Source organism: Musa acuminata, chromosome BXJ2-7 (assembly GCF_036884655.1).
Source record: "Musa acuminata AAA Group cultivar baxijiao chromosome BXJ2-7, Cavendish_Baxijiao_AAA, whole genome shotgun sequence".
In the NCBI taxonomy this organism is placed as follows: Eukaryota; Viridiplantae; Streptophyta; class Magnoliopsida; order Zingiberales; family Musaceae; genus Musa; species Musa acuminata.
The window spans coordinates 10,126,657-10,144,381 of NC_088344.1; the positions used below are offsets into that span (position 1 = coordinate 10,126,657).

At 38.2% G+C, this 17,725-nt stretch overlaps 1 protein-coding gene across 6 annotated transcripts; it reads left to right on the forward strand.

Annotated features, from left to right (window-relative positions):
* Positions 1-3,241: 3,241 nt before the first annotated feature.
* LOC135583490 (uncharacterized) lies at positions 3,242-8,501 on the forward strand. 6 transcript variants are annotated; one of them, XM_065117089.1, is made up of 6 exons: positions 3,242-3,395; positions 3,500-3,722; positions 5,602-5,863; positions 6,463-6,553; positions 8,119-8,185; positions 8,268-8,501. In XM_065117089.1, the coding sequence occupies exons 2-6, from the start codon at positions 3,714-3,716 to the stop codon at positions 8,319-8,321; spliced, it is 483 nt and encodes a 160-aa protein (XP_064973161.1). In that variant the 5' UTR covers positions 3,242-3,395; positions 3,500-3,713; the 3' UTR covers positions 8,322-8,501. The 6 variants fall into 6 exon arrangements, with proteins under 6 accessions (XP_064973161.1, XP_064973158.1, XP_064973160.1 ...); XM_065117086.1 differs by having other exon boundaries at positions 5,607-5,863; XM_065117088.1 differs by having other exon boundaries at positions 5,607-5,863; positions 6,463-6,547.
* The last annotated feature ends 9,224 nt before the right edge of the window (positions 8,502-17,725 follow it).

Sequence of the window (17,725 nt, forward strand, 5' to 3'; positions counted from 1 at the left end):
AGAAATATACATAAAAAAAATCATAAGTAGTCCAGTTAGAATTCACCTACAATGAGTCCATACCCATCAAACACCTTGGACACCTCCAAGAGATAATAGAGAAAAATAAATGAGAAAAAGATGATTGATAGAAAATAAGAGTACTTTAATGACTCGTGAGGGTCACAACACCATTTTAACTTTCCCACCCTTTCTCTCTTTTGTTTTTAAGTAATATAAAGTTAGACTAAAGCTTATTTGGTGATAAGAAAATTTTCCACTCAATCCCTCTAGACTCTAGAACTCTCAGAATTTGGTTTTAACTGTGAAGCTAACTAGCGTAAACTATGCTAAATTTGCCTCCAAAATCAATAATGAAGATACAAATATTTTCCAAATTTGAATGTATAGGACTCCTAACCCAATTCAAGTAGGGCTAGAACTTCTTTTAAAAATTAATTTGGTCTTCGATTCACTCTTAAACTAGTCATCATAGAAAATCCATTTCTTTTGCTTATGTGTTCCTTATTGGATCTTTAAGATGGTCTGAACAAGGCAGTTCGATGTCAAAATGTACACAATGAAACTCCAAATTGATCTTATCTGGGTTAGATATGATTTACATCACAATAAAGCTTTAAGATATTATGTTGTCAAATAAAAACTCTGACAAAAAACTAGCCAAACATAAACAACATTTATATTAAGACTTTTGGATAATGATTTGATTCCCTAGAGGCCTTCTAAAGTTGCTTCTAAGAACAATAACTAATATACAAATAGTTTTAAGCATGTCTAGGACTCCTAAACTAATTTAAGGAGGGCTAGGACTTCGTTCTGACCTTAGTCTTGGATTAAATCTTTACTCGGATCCAGTCTTTTGAGCGAGGAAGAAATCTTTTGATAGCACAAATCAAAGATGAACAACTCATTGCTACAAATACACTTTTTTGCTATGATGGCACTTGTTGAATCTTTAAGATGATCCAATGATGGCGAGATTGAAATAGGTGCAACAAACTCCAAATTGATGTTATCTAAGTTAGACAGGATTTGCATCAGAGCTTTTAGCTGTAATGATAATCAAGTAAAAGGTCTGCATGGCCATTAGAATATGCCAATAATAACTATTTGCAGTAAATACTACAATCAAAAACTGGTATGGATCTCTCTAAGAGGCCTTGAAGAAAATAAAAAAACATTTGTCCTTATATTTAAAAGCAATACATTATCTGGATGAATATTTAGAACCAGAAATAATACTCTTCAGACATTGCTTGATAACCCAAAAATAGCGGATGCTGAAGATAAACTATATGCATCCATTCTCGCAAATTTATATTGTAATCAAAGTCACTAGCCAATCTAGGAAGCATCATGTCCTGTCCTATTGTTTTTATTAAAATCTTAATTAATCTTTCCCTCTCTTGGCACTTAGCTATTTGACCTAAGCTTAGCAGTTAATTTGCAGTTTTTTTTTGACATCCAAACTAAATTGATTCCCACTATTTTGAAGTCGGATACTAAAATCCTTTAACTTTCCATAACAGTGATTCTTAGTGTTCTTTTATATGCCGAGCATCACTCTCAAAGTTTGCAAGATCAGAATTAAAACTAAGGTCAGCTTTGAGATCTATCATTAGATCAACATGTATACTTTCCTTCTGTACGTGAGTATCTTAATCACATAAATAGAAACCATTGAACTATATGCCTTACACAATACATTGAGTTTAATAGAACACATTCACATGATAAAATACTTCAACCTCAATGAACGCCTAAAGTGATATTGCTCTCTGTTTTTAACAGAAAGCTACTCATGTTGAGTATGGAAAAAGGAATCCTGGAATGACATTCTGGTATGCCACAATATCAAAATCCTTTTTGTAGTCTTCAAGTTGTTAATCAAACCCAGTCACAAATTTATCCGGGCTAACTTTGGATTAGTGAGCCATGAAACTTATTAAAGACAATTTCAAACTAATTTGTTGTTATATCAAATAGTCACATGTAAACAACTACATAAATGCCTAGTTAGCCGACTATTCATGAAAATCATTGACTTAGTTCCAACAAAATTAATTAGACCATAAGACTAGCAGATAAATTTGCAGTTCCAAGTAATGTCCAATTGTTGTCTCCCAAGACCAAAACAATCAAGCACTTTTACGAACCAATGGAGGCAGCTTCATATCCCTTTTGATATTCATCAGATCCAACCAGAGGCCCATAAGATCTTCAAACTCTCTTTGCTACACACATCTATATCTAACATGGCCCTTCCTTCAACACACTATATATGTTTCATTTCCTGTTCTTACTTGACATAAATTTCGTTGTACTACAATCTGCGATTTTCAGTCCACGCTCATTTAATCGACTTCCTCCCTTTTTAGTCTCATGCAAAATTCTCGTGTCTTCCGTTTTACTTTTTCTGGTTATACAGCAGCTGTATTTTCATCATTTCATGTTCAGCAATCGTGTTCTGAAACAAATGATCCAGTTGGCTCCTTTGACCTGGAAAGAGCCACGACTCTCAACCCAATCAGTGCTCCGGGAGATAACTCTAGCACTGGGATAATATGTATACTTATGTGAAATGCAGTCAGTGAAGGAAAGGAACCCAGAGCTGCAACCATCCGAGTGCGTGAAAGCAATAGGGGGAAGGGATCTTGTTCACGGACGATTACAGGAAAGGGAAAAAAAGGGGAAGAAAGGAAGATGGACTCACCGGCGATTGTATTTGGATCCTCCGAAGGAGGAGGAGGAGGAGGGCTGGCCCTAGCGGTTCGGCGGGAGAAGTAGCTCAATCGCGATGGTTTCGTAGGAGGAGCACAAATGGACGATCGGCGGAGGTGGAGTATAGGAGAAGTAGCGTCGACGAATCCACAGGAAGAAGGGAGGAGATGAATCGAATTGGGTTTATTGGCAGGGAACGGTGGCCACAACAACGAGGAGCCACGATAGGGTAGGGCGGGATGTGGTTCCATGTTTGCTAGTCACCCCGGCCTGCAAACACCGCCCGTCCCCAATCCATCTCCCACTACACTGTTTGTAACAAAGAAAAAGGGACTCTCTTCTTTTCCATATTTCAGAATTTACGGGAGCCGTCGGATTCGCATGCTCCGCTGCTGATGAACCATCGAAAGCACGTGAATTCTCACGCGCTTCCCCGTCTCATCCTATCCTCCAGAAATAGAATAGAATAAAAGAAAAGATAAAAAAGGGCTGATAACAGGAAAAAAACGATAGCCCACCAAAATCAATCGGGTCCCACCCCTGAAACCCGAATTAGAACCTAAATAAACTTGGGGCGGAAAGGGCGCAAAGAGAAGTGGGGTGGGGGCTTCCGAAGACGGAGGAGAAAGCTGCCCTCCCGACGATTTGTCACGGGAGGAAGAAGGGGGAATCCGGTATGAGTGTGGATCTGATCAATTCTCCTTCTCTCTTCTTCATCATGATTTCCTTCTCCGAAGCTATAGGGTTTTCCTTAATTACTTCTCCCTCCTGATCTCAGCTATTCCAGGACGAAGCATCATTTATCAATCTCCTTCACCTCCCACTGCCCTGTCCTGCGGAAGTGCGTCTTCCGGCGACGATCTGTTGGTAATTAGCTGATCTGAGGCGCACGTTGGGCGATCTGGTGGTTGATGGTGCGTCTGAGGGCGGATGTTGGATAGATGCTCCTTTGCTGATCCGTCTCTGCTTATTTCGTTCACCTTCTCGCCCGCATGGGGTATGTATGTAACATAATTATCCCCTCACTTTCTTTACCAGATATTTTCGTTTCCTTTTTTGTTGGCCTCCTTGCTCTCTATGCCCAAATTACGCGTGTAGCAGTTCAAGAACCTCATTTCCTTTAGGATAGTACCAGATCTGTCTGGTGTGGGTCGATTAGTTTGTTCGTTGAAGTTTCATGATTTCAAACGAGCGAATGGTCCGGAGAATTTGAGGGCGAGATAGAAAAGTCTTACCCTTGTATAAGTTGTAATAGTTACCGAGAGTCGTACCATTGGTTATCTATTGGTCTTTTCTGCATGTTGGTGTTCTTGTTTTTTCTTTCTCTTCTTCTTTTTCTACTTATAGTTTCCTTTGTCTTTCATCTTATATAGTCATTTGAAATCTAATCTAGAATTGATGGTCATACTAGATACCTTAGATGAATGCTTATTGAAGCAAATACTAAATTCTTGACAGTTCTAAGCGTCTTATGGCGTGTGAAGATGAACACTTTTAATATTTAGAGCCCTCACTTATTTGTTGCAAAATACATTTTTTACTTTGGTTTGTAGAGCAAAGCAAAGGATTACTACTCTTAAGTGTTGAATCCTGAGTCTGTTGACATGCCTTATTCTGTAGTTCTCTAGTTAACAAATGCACATTTCTAAAAGTGAAAAAAAGGGGAAAACACCAAGAAACACTCATTTTTTTTAAGAGTTCATTAAAAGAAAAAACTAAACTATATCTTGCCTTGCATTGTTCTTGCCCAGGTTCTGTTATGTCTTTGTTGTTTGATGTAGTTTTCAACTTTCACAAATTTATTAAGGATGACCTATTGCACGAGGTTTCTGTGAATGCATTATCTAGAAGAGTCAATATATGCAGTCTTAACCCTGCAAGAAGAGTGGTAATTACCGTGACTCGAACCTACTTGCAACATTCCTGATCTTCTGTGGCAACTTATTGGAACATGGACTACGCTATATGTACATTACCTGTTATATGTTGTTGTTCTATGTATTTGTTGGATTCCATGTGATGTATTTATTTTGACTTGATTCATCATGCTTATATACCATTATTTTAGCCATGATTTTGTATGAGATACTTTTTGTCGATGATCTGGCCTAATAAGATAATCAACCAAATAACTTCATAGGCCTAAAATCATGGTCCAAAATGCTTAACTCTAAATTTAATGTTAGCTTAGCCCTCCATCCACTTTCGATGCAAGACTAACTAAATTGTCATAATCTCCTCCCTTCAAGACTTAATATTCTCGTCGAGACATTCTAAAGTGTCATGATGCATCTCACAAGAAACCAGGGAATTTCTTTGTCATATGGGATATGCTTTCTTTTCATTCCTAAACTGTCACCATTATGTTCGACTAAGGAATCATATGATAGCAATACTAAAGATGTATGGACAATGAAGAGCATATGGAAAATGTTGTCTTTTTTTTTTGTGTTTTCATCCTTATGAATTGTACAGGAATTATTTTCAATTTGAATGTCAGTCTGAGATTGTGCAGTTTGAGTTTTGAAGACAGTGAATAGTAAAGTCCATATACCTCAATCCCGAAACCCTTCAATCTGAGATTGTGCAGTTTGAGTTATGAAGACAGTGAATAGTAAAGTCCATATACCTCAATTCTGACACCCTTCAATCTGAGATTGTGCAGTTTGAGATTTGAAGACAGTGAATAGTGAAGTCCATATACCTCAATCCTAACACCCTTCAATCCATATTAATGATGATATAATTCCTGTTAATAGCAGAGATGATCGAAGTCTTTATGTTTTTCATCTTGTTCACATTATAAATTGTATGAATTTCATGAACCTATTCTGGGATTTGATCCTAATTTGCAGCATTGCTAAACCTGCTTTGTAACAGAACAGAGGTTGTCTTGGATGCTATACCAAGCCTGCTCCAATTATTGCTGTGGATGAGCCTTCAAAGGGTTTGAAAATCCAAGGCCGAACAGTGAAAAAACCTAATTTCTCTGAAGAATTTTGGAGTACAAGCACATATGAGATGGAAAATAGTGGAGTTCAATCACAAAAGAGCATTTCTTCAATTAGCACATTGGTAAATACCTTGGATCACCATGGTGGAATAGGAAGCACAAGCAACCATCCAGAATTTCTGAACCATGGTGAGTGTAAGGCTAATCTACTCCTTAAGTGTCTTGGGGGTAGGATAACACCTATTATTCTTGAAGCAATGAAATATTTTTCAGATAATCTCTACTTTAAAATTTTCTGCAATTTACTGATGTATAGAATGCATGGGGAATTCCCAACACCTGGAAGGTGAAAAAAATCTAACCTGATTCTTTACTGAGTGCTGTTCATGGTATTGGCAGATGTTATTAGGTCTAACAGAAAAGTTTTCAGATTTTACTCTTACTAAAAGTTTAGAACAATAACAGTGAGATTTTCTGATGCCTATTTAGTCACATTTTCAGCTTTTAAATTATCCATAACTTTTATCTTACACCATTGGGTTCGACGGAGGCTGAAGATATGTAGCGTGTTACATTTCTAGAACTAAATATTTGAATTCATCTCACCAACTAGGATTGAAGTTGATGATGGTGGTTAAGAGTTGTTTTAAAGATTTTGATAAAATTATACAAGTGGATTATGTGATTTTGATATCTGAATGATACTGCAATGGAAACTTACTTGACCCATACTGAGATATAGCTCTTGTAGTCTGCTGCATTTAACACTTGGGACTTTAATATCACAGGTCTTCTTCTATGGAATCAAACCAGACAGAAATGGGTTGGAAATAAAAGGCCTGAGACCCAGTCACAGCAAGTTCGAGAACCAAGGTTGAGGTATATTCTTCATGAAGTTCCTTTCTCATGCTGCAATAGAAAATATACTATTATTCATTATATATAAAAATCTAAAAAAATTGATAACTAGTGGAGATAGTCTTAAATTAGGAGCTGCAACTAGAATAAAATTTGTTATGCAGCAATCCTTAGAAGTGTACCTATATATAGAGATAATGCATTATTAAGCTAGTATCTCACTATAAAGGTATACATGGAAGTGTATATATAAGCCATGATTTTATGAGCTCTAGCAAATATGAGTAAATTATGAGAACAAATTCAGGAAAGAAACAATATAAAGAAATTTGGCCTCTGACTATTTCCTAGCTAATTATTCTACATGTGAATTTAACTGCCTAACTACCAAAAAATAGCTCAACTAGTCAGGGATTTTGATAACACTTTGTTCTACATGGTGAACAGACATGGCACTATTTGTACAGTGAGAAAGGAGACATGAGTTTTGTATGGTATCGATATTGGTTTAAACTGGGCTTCATTGAGAAAAATATTACTCATCTTATGCCTTATGATGCAAGATATTAACTGTGATGTAAGATATTAACTGAGATGATGTATCTCAGTTAATATCTTTTAACTGAGATGATGTAAGATAAGTCATCTGTTGGTCTTGCTGCTTAGAACATAAAGGGTATCCAATCTGAAGGTAAGAGGAAGTAGGATCTCCTAAGCAAGGCTCGCAAAACTTTTTTATGTTTTAGATGTGCTACGATGATATAGATCATTTTAGTTAGCCGCTTACCAACTTAATCTTTTTGACTGGAATGATGTCATTCTGTAGATGTTGTCTAGTAGAGTAAAATCCAGAAAAGTATATTCTAGTTTAAAAGATCTTGCAGGCTTGCAAATGCTCTCCCAGCCCTTAAATAGATCAAAGTTATCAAGACACTGCTGCCCCCTCGAATGATCCAGGTTCAGGTTACTTGTCCAGATTCATGATATTTTTATATTTTAGAACATTGTGGCATATTTCCAAAACATCACAGGCAGGGATCCTGATTTATTTAATTTCATGTGTAAACCACCCAAGGACAAATAAAAACCTACGAGCTTTAGACTTCTTTGAGAAAAAAGTTTTAAATAAAAAATAGGACACTAAACAGTTAAGGATTTGCATATTGTTATCAAATCAGTAAGATGAATAGATAAAAAATTTATGGTAAAAATTAATTATGTTCTCTTAATGTTACAAAATAATGAACTAACTAATCCTAGGTCCTATCTACCATGAATGTAGCATGGCCCAGAGCATTTCATTTTTTAAGGTAAATACGTTATAAATCTACTCATTGATTTGTATGTAAGCAACATTTAGTTGGTTGTGTTACTATTTAAATATTTTTAAATCAATATTTATCTGCTTTCTGGAATTACAAGCATGGACTTTAGAGGATTGGCATGTTCATCATTTTGAGAATGAGAGCTTCTACAGATTTAATACACAATGAATTTAGTTGTAGAAGGAAGGAGAGCATGTATGGATTTGTCTTCCAATTTATTTAGTTGTAAAAGCTATAGTGGTTCAATTTTGGTGGATGCAGTTGGAATGCAACATATGATGGTTTGCTTGGAAGCAACAAACCATTTCCACAGCCCATTCCTCTTGCAGTAAGAACTAGACCTCAATATATTTGTTTCTTGTGCAGCCTAAATTAGTTTATGTTTTTTTTTTAATTTCAAATGATGGCAGGAAATGGTAGATTTTCTTGTGGACATTTGGGAGCAGGAGGGATTGTATGATTAGATCAGAAATGGTTGTTTTTGATCAGACCAGAAATGTATGAATACCCTTGTCCATTTGATCAGAAAACGATGTTTACTCATTACAAGGACGTCGAAATGTAATAGTATGCTAAATCACATTATCATTGTGATCTCTCTTGCTCATGCAAAATAGTGTCTAGACCGTTAGTCTAGTTGTATATCTTTGAATTGGCAATCTCTTGTGTTTAGATGCAAGTTCTGTGATTTAGTGCTTAATATACCTGTCACGGTTACCTTTTTACCGTTTGGGGGCAATGTATCCCGTTACCAGAACTCTGTGGTGTAAAAAGTTTGATTGAACTCGAACCTGGCACCTCGTTGTCTGTACCCACTGCATAAAAAATTGCCCTAAGTTTTGTCAGATTGGGATGGGGATCGATTAGGGGTGAGACGTTCAATCTGACTGGATCGTCAGTACTTTTTACAGTTACGCATAATATTTTATGATATGATGTAATAAAATATAATAAATTTGAGACAAAAATATATGTATTGTAGGGCAATAGAATCTTTTCCTTGAAGTATCCGACTTTATAAAAAGGTGGAAGTGAAATGTGGAACGTTAAAAAAAAAAAAGAAGCATATTTATACAAAAAAGATGTTGATATTTTGACTAGCAAATGTATATATCACATAAAATAATGAAAATATTATCCACCTGATGGTTTTTTTAGTTATTAAGCGATTGAAGTACTGATAAATACAAAGACAAACGAAAAGGTACTTTGACAAGAGTCGTTTATGGAACATCCGCTGTTCTATTCCATCTGTCTATGGTGAGCCAAAAAGGGGTAGGAGTATCTTTTTCACATAGGAGTGTTGGGTCTGTAGTCCATTAGTTTAGACTATAGAAGACTTTAATAATCCATAGTTCATTTTAATCATAATTTTTTTTATTTTTTAATCTAATCCAAAATGGGAGGCTAACGGTGGCTACAATAAAAAAATTACAACAATAATAACAGTCTCAGTTATTCTCTTGTAATTATTGTTTAGATTTTGAGTAAAAAATTTTGAGATTTATATATTTATTCTTTTTATAGTAGATTTATCTTATGATTTTTTACTTTTTAAGATTTTTATATAAATCTTAATGTTCTATTTGATTATAATTTTTATTTAATTTTATTATGTGTCACTGAGTATTAATATCTATTTGTATACAAATTGGAGCTGTAAGAGTTTACCGGATTACAAGATCATTTGGATGGAAGCAATCCAATATTGGAATGACTTCTGACAGCTAAGTAAGTAAGCTTGAAGTTGTGCGTCATGCAACCGCAAGCACCACCAATTTATGGAGCCGCCCACTAATACTCATTATGCGTCAATGCTTCATGAGCCTTCTCCCACGAGGACTAGTGTGAGGCGTCCAGAGAGGCAGTCTTACCACCCCGCATGAATTTTCAATTTGAGTTGCAATTGATCGCCACATAAGATTAAGATGAAGAGTATTATAAGCCACAGCAGACGTTGGATGTCACTATTATATGCAGCAATCTCAAGTAATGGAGGAGCACAAGCGACAATGACTCGATAATTATCCGCATCGTTCTCATATAGTGAAGAAGCGCAAGCGACAACAGTGGGTTGATGATTGACCTTACGAAGGGGCAAAGGGCACATCAAATCAATCAGCCATCTCGCTCCAAATGAATAAGCCCCCCACTTTGGCTAAAAAATATGAGATTAGGTCAGTCAAATTTCTTGGGCGAGCAATCATCTTCCACCAGTCCCATGTACGAATCGACGTCTTGCCCTGAAGAGGGTATCCATCATCCCAATGTACAGCTCTCAGCAACGCATACATACGCTGACCGAATGGTTTTACTGCAGGCAGGATTCTCTCGTTACGATCCCAATATTACGACTAGGGATCATTCATATATACTTTGACGTCTTCGCAGATGATTCGACGACACGGTGATATATGTTCGGATAAACCGATTTCTTATGCTCGGTGCATGCGGGTGCCATTACAGACATATCCAATGGTTCCTACTTCCTCCTATAGCCAAGCCAGCTTAGCAGCTCTGTTGATCCCAAAAATACTGTGCAGTACTTGCCAAGAACTTTTTTGTTTCTTAAGCCAACATGCCAATGACTAGGCGATTCTTTTTTTCTTAGAAAGAAAATTAGCTAGCAAAAAACATAATCTGAATCACCTGCTGCAAGAGAATTCTTCGCTACATGATCGAAGGTACTACACATGGAGAACCAAGTAGCAAGGTCAGCCAGTGATTCCTAGTATTCCAAATCGTCAACATGAAGACGAAACAAGGGGAGATTTTTTCGGCGTGTATATATATATACATATATATATACACACACACACGCAGAAGAAGCTTCATAAGCATCGAAGATAACTACTGGTATATTTTACCATCAACAAAACCAAAACATGGGCGTTGGCGACATGCACGGCGATCTTTGTATGACCAACAAGACTGAGGTCATGTTTGCGCCGTCCGACGCAGCTGACGCCTTCTTGGCTTGGATGGATCGCTGGACCTGGGCTTGCCGAAGATTCCACAGAGAAGGCATCCAGAGACGTCTGGCGACGGCGGGTCTACGGCTGGTTGGACGGCGCCTGCGCGGAAGGCTTGTCTGCCATCGATTCGTCTGTGCTCGGTCGTCCCGCTCGATCCAACACTTTGCGAGTGCCCGAGTTCCCTGAACTCTGACCCTCCTCTTCCTCCCCCCTCCTCCTTCTCCTCGGAGAGGAACCGCTCGTGCCACACCATTCCAGATGAGCCTGATCTCCTGAAAGTTTGTACAGATCGTTGCAGGCCAGCCATCTCTCTCTCTCTCTCTCTCTCTCTCTCTCTCTCTCTATACTTTTGTTTGGGCAGGCAGAAGAGCTCTGTGCTAATATGCAAAAACGGGAAAGGAAATCGAAGAGGGCCAAGGGAGAGAGGATTGGAATGGTCAAGCACTCATCATCTCCATAGCGATGATGGAGACATGACGGTAGGGAACATAATTGTAAAAGGTACGTCCATAATTGCTGATGCCATCTTACTCATTAATCCTTTGTAACCTTTGAGCGATTTTCCTAAGAAATATCCTTATTTTATATATTTCTTAAACGGCAACTTTCTTTTATATTTTAAATAAAACTTTTAATTTTAAAAATACTCGAAATATTTCTCAAAAGTTTTTCTATCAAAATTTCTGCTCAATTTTTACTATTTTTAACTATTATAATATTTTTATATATACCATTTATAATTTTTCATGATGGTTATAATATTTTATTGATACACTAAAAAAATATAAATATTATTAAAAAAAATATTATAAGTGATACCATGTATCTTTGGTTCTGATTGCTTATATATCATTACAACATTATAATTTTAGGTTTATCATTAGTTTTAGTAAGGTTAAAATTCATTTACATCATTTCATATGTTTTCAAGTAAGACTTACAGTGTTTTGATTGAGAACACTATAACAAGTCAATTTTTTGGATAATTTTCTTTTAGACTATATCAAATATTTTTTTTTATTTCATTTGACTTATTTACAATGTTTTCAATTATATTTTACTGTGTTTTTATTATGATGGTCAAATCACTATAACAAATCAAAAATATTATGATAGACCACTTGAAAAACATCAAAACTTAATGATTGATCCAAAGATGCTCATAGAAGAAAATATTATTTTCGAGAAATAAAAGTTTACTACCACTTGACATGGCAACAAAATTGCTTTTCGAATTGGATGCAAAGGAAGATCAAGTATAGTAAGATGATTATCTGAATAAGCTGTTAAAGTAGGATTTATTTATTTTAAAACAAGATAGCTATAAGAGAGGAGGAGATTGAAATCAACAAGGAGATTATCACTTAATTGAGTTTTTTTTATACTCTTATTTTATGTTACTTAATCCTTTATAGTCAATACTTTTGATTTTAAAGGAATAGACATTGTTTACTTACGGTCTTATGCTTGTTTTCATCATGATAGTTTTCTCTTCTTTCAAAATTTTTCATTTGAGAGGTTGTATGTATCACATTTAATTAAACTCGAACCTTATACCGATCAGATCATAATGAAGATCGTGGGATAATAAGTTGATTATGTAATTTTTTTAACAAGAAACACTTGTATGAAATTAAAGAAGAGAAAATAAAGAATGACTATGATATAAACAATTATAATAAAGGTAATAAAATTATAATATATTTCTTAACATATTAGTTCTGACGGCAACAATAATTCCATAAAAAAAATACAAATCCCATATCAACATGTTAAACCATGCAACTACACTTAATCACTTCACAAAAAAAATCAAAATATCATCCGACTAATACAAATAAATTTTAAAAGCATGAAATACGACATGATCGATATGAACAAAATCTTATAAATGTCAATTTTTAGAAGCTTTATGAGCCGCTCTATCTCGAGTAAATTTCTATACATAGTTATTTTGTCAAATAAATTTATGATAAATTCAATACAAATATGATTCTCAATCTTCTACTCCCATAAGACAGACAAGAAAATTCATGACAAATTGATGTAGCAAGACCTACACAATGCTAGCTCATGATAGACTTGGAAAGAACCAAACTGAAGGAGGCCAATTTAAGTGACGACCAACATGATCTATTGGCTCGATCTTTTTACTCTCCATGTTGAATGTTCCTATGTCATTGTCTGCATACTGAAAGTACGCGCAAAACTCTAATATGTTATTAGTGAAATAGATACAGTTGTGTTTCAAGTCCGGAAAGTCTACGGCAGATAGGAACATGGACTGATTGCTGCCCAAAAACAATGTTTGCTGGTGCAAGCTCTTCACCTTCTTCCACCGGAGGTCCTGTTCGTCCAGGGCAAACACCAAAAATAGACTAGTATGCGAGATGATAGGATCCTCACCGGCGTGCCTAGCGATCAGCATCAGATTACCATCTGGCGACTCGACCAAGTACATCATGCATCCTATATAAGCCTCATCTATGTCTGAGGAGACGATCATAGACACGATGGCAAGTCCATTTGGCTCCCATGCCATGACTGTGCCGCCATGGCTAGCGGTGTAAAATTTGTCATTGCAGTGAATCACATCGTGAAAGCCATGAGGTGTTTGTATGGATGTCCAAGCCTCGTCACCAGCTCGAGCAAAGGCTAGCCGCTTCCAAACACTATAGATCATCACGACGGTGAAATTACCGTCTGCATCGGGAGCCATCGAGAGTACGGCCTTGTGGAAGAAGAAGCGACGCATACGCCATACAGAGTACGCCATATAAACCACATCGCCATTTGTTTGTTGCTCGCCTATCATGAATTTGTTGATTCGTTCTTGGGAATCCCGAACGATTTTAACAAAGGGTAAGGTCGTCACCGAAGGAAGCGGAATTTGGACGCCGGTGAGTGGATTCAAGAGGTGCATGTTGCAATTATCGTCCACGATGATCAGCCAACCGTGACAAGAACCGATACAAATCCGGCGTCTGATCATAGGTTCCGGGCATGGAACCTTGTATATTTTCTTGTCTACGATGGAGAAGAACCAAGCCACGGTATCGTTGTGATCAGGCAACATGAGCCATGGGGATTCCAACTTTGGTGGACAATGATGCTTGAACTTAAAGGCCAAGTTCCAACTCTTGCAAGCAGCTTTGAGACGTATGCAATCGGGAATAGAGAGTTTATCATGGATCAGACCCAACACATCTGTCGAGAGCTTCGACCAATCCGCCATTGGCGATGACCTCCGACTGGTCCTCCTTTGTAGTCGCCCCTTCCTCGATGATGAAAAGAAAGGAATGTATACTTCGATTTATATAGGAGATGGGAAGGAATCTCAATTAATGTGGTGTGATTTATTCCATATTAATTTTATTTTAAAATGAGAATTAGATAAGTTATTCCTTATTAGGATATTTGAAAATAGAAAATAAATGTTGAATAATGAGATATCCTCATATTTGTATTTTTAAAATAGGAAATAAACATCAATCGTGAGATGTTTATATATATATATATATATATATATATATATATATATATATATATATATCTTTTAGAATTTAATCTCCAAATTTAATTTATCTTAATAGAAAATATATGGATATTTTCTTTTACACCTCTTCTCTTTCTCATGTAGTACCAATCTTGTGATGACTTCTTTTATATTACGAACTTATCTTAAATTATATATTAACTAAATTTATCTTAGATCAAAATGAAATTGATTTCAAGTAGTATGATAAGAATTCAAAGCAAGTTGCTATGCTTAGCAACTTGTCACGGACAAACTTCTAAATAGAATGTTTGATGTAATGCTTATACATGTCCGTGTCTTTTGGTATGTTCATACTTTGCCTAGCATATAGAGGGATAGTCGAAGGCTTAATAGTCTCATTTTAGTTGGGTTTAGTGATCGTTTTAGGCTTGTTAATAAACGTTGTGTCATGTGGACACTTGTGAGATATTTTTGGTCTATAATGGACAATTTTACCATTTGTTGTACAACTGTTCAGAGCTTGTAAGGTATGTTTGTAATTTACATTGTCTATGAAGTGTTTTTGAAAATATTTGCTTGTGGATCTCGAATGAGGCGTTTTCTCTAACCCGTTCTCTCTTTCGTGAGTCCTAAGGGACATGAGAGGCTTCGGAGAGGTTGACCCTTGCGGACGGACACACAAGGGTGCCGCACGACTTAGGCAAAACCAACTAAGTCCGTGACAGATGGTATCAGAGAGGGACAAGTACTAATAGAAATACTTACCATGCAAATGTGGGGGACCTAGCGGGGCTGCGTTGAGGGCAATCAGCACACGCACGACTGTTTGGGGGAAAACGGGCATGGAGATGTAGGGAAAATGAGTCGCTCGGAGGAGCGGACGTATGAGATTAGCATTCAGAGGAATGGCTAACCATTCGCGCAAGAGGCACCACGAGAACAGGTAAGCTTGGAAGAATGCGGAGCGCACAAAGGTTGGGATGGTTGAGTTTGAGCTACGGCTCAACGTTGACAACTATACTTGATGGTGCTCAAGGCAAGCGAGGTGCTTGGTAAAGGATGAGACCATGCAAGGTGGAATGAGTTGCTCAGCGACCGTAGAGTTGTGCAAAGCTCACAGAGGTGAGAGGAATTGCTAACTTAAAGAATTCGGTACTCATACATGGGCTTTGTATGCGGACGATGGAATGTTCGCGGCCATCCCAAGGTGACCAAAACTCGACGCCATGGAGCATTGAAACTTTCTCTTCAGCATGTGAAGGATACGTCCGTAGGAGGTTGAAGTGTGCAACAAGTTCGGTATATTGCTAGGCCTTGAGTGGTGCAGCGGGGGCTGTATTGATGTGGAGTCGCAATCTATCAAGTGCGTGCAATTACAGGAGGCAGAACAATGCATAGTTTATTCAGCAAATCAGAGTAGTATAAGGGGATGGTGGTCTCCGAAACGAAGAGAGATGTTGCTCCAATGGGACAGTTATCTAGGAGGGATAAGTCCTGGCTCTCTAGAGGGAGAATCATATGAGATGGACCTCACATGTTGAGGAGGAGTACCTCAACAAACAACAACTCCACGAAGCTCAATGGACTGTGTAAGTGGCGAGGAGTTGTCGTATGATCTTGCTTGAGAGAATGCATTGGTGGATGCATTGTAAGATCAAGTGGGGGAGCCACCCAAAGCAACACAAATGAAGATACATTTAGAGTCGATATGAGATCGGACTCAAGGGAGGGCTGACTCGTGGAATGGTGGGTACGATGACCACCATTAACTCAATGCAAAAACGAGGAGCGGAGCAACTTAGGTGTAACTTTGCAAAGTACCCAAGCCGCATGAAGGGAGCCAACATATAAAATGAAATATGGAGCGGAGGCACAGTGCTTTCCTTGGACAGAGGTCAAGGACATAAACTCTTGTAGAGGCAAGAGCAGGATCATGTTATTCCATAGGTCCTTCATTCTGACGGAGCAGACTCATCTTGCATGGTGCCAAAGATGAAGGGAGCTTCTAGGCACATGCACCTTATCTCGGAAAAGCATGTGATGGATGAACTAATGCGACTCAATTTACGGAGGCAAAGTTAGGTTCAGAAGGCCGTAACACGGGGCAAGAGGACGCAGAGGTGGGTACTCTTGAAGAATATGCCACAGTATTGCCATTCAAGTTGCCATAAAGGAAGCGGTGCGCAGCAAAGATTGTGCTGGTAGGGGCAAAGGCCCAGGATCCAAATAATGGTGCACTAATTACAGCGAAGTCGGGGGACTTCGGGAGCTACTAGGCGACGGATTGTCCTAGAGCGGTGCTTTATTTAGGTGTGACCCAAGAGTGGGCGGATAAAGGTCGATTGCCAAAGGAGCGAACAAAATCGAAGGTGGAAGAGACCCTGCGATGTATTGGCAGAGGCCACACATGGAGGGACCACAATTCGAATTCATCCCACAAGGATCAGAATGCAATAGAGATGTCACTGGGAGGCGACATGGTGCAACGGATCGTGGTGGAACAGTTTGTGGCAATACGATATACATGAATGTGTCCCGTGAGGGACTAGATCATATGGAGGTATGATCGGGAGCTACTGGAAGCTCCATTTCGGTGAACAACATGATGGCAAGAATGGCTATGGATTCAAGCAGTGAAGGCCATGGTACCGCAAAGGCGAGTCTTCCGTGCGTGCATCGAATTTTGCATCAGATGAAAGCCTTGATCATCAGCATATGGGGGCTATGTTCCACCAAAGGAAAAGTTTGAATGCAAGTACCATTGAGTCCCATGGGAGGGACTTGATCATACAGAGTTACACTGCTCCAGAGCTCATATTCGCTTAAGGGAGCCCGATAAGTCAGAGGACAAGGTCGAGTAAACGAACGTTGCTATCAAGGAAGCTAAGGAGAATAGAATCGGTGCAAATCCTACAACGTGATAGTAGAAGCCATGCATAGGAGTTGCAATCTGTCTTTCCATCGACCAAAGGGAGCTGCTTGGTGAACACAGAAGTGTTGAAGTAAGGGATCGAAAGGGGCGAGGAAGTGACGACGAGTCCAGAGGGACTTAGCTACCCAAAATCAAGCATCAGTTAGAATGGAGGTGGACTTAGTGGAGTGCCACAAAGACATATCTACTGATCGTGAAGAAAATGGATGTAGATGTGAGGCGACGGATAGTAGGGCCATGGGCATGGCAGCACCATGGTACCGTAGAGGCGGGACTTCCGTGAAAGTTATTGATCCTTTGCTCTTATGGAGGGAGAGCGCTTGGTCATGAAAGGGGCCGAGGAGGTGGAGCATGCAGAGGCAAACTCCAAGTACCGAGACAAGGCTGAAGGGCAGAGGCCAAGGAACTTCGTAAGACCGGTGTCAATGAGCTTCTCATCAAGATAGCCGAAAGTGAAAGACT

Bases quoted from the DNA above. Each gene is read 5' to 3' on its own strand.
- LOC135583490 (XM_065117086.1), top strand. From the start codon at position 3,652: ATGTTGGATAGATGCTCCTTTGCTGATCCGTCTCTGCTTATTTCGTTC. The intron at 5,864-6,462 runs GTGAGTGTAAGG...TTAATATCACAG, and splicing joins TCCAGAATTTCTGAACCATG to GTCTTCTTCTATGGAATCAA. The intron at 8,186-8,267 runs GTAAGAACTAGA...AAATGATGGCAG, and splicing joins CACAGCCCATTCCTCTTGCA to GAAATGGTAGATTTTCTTGT.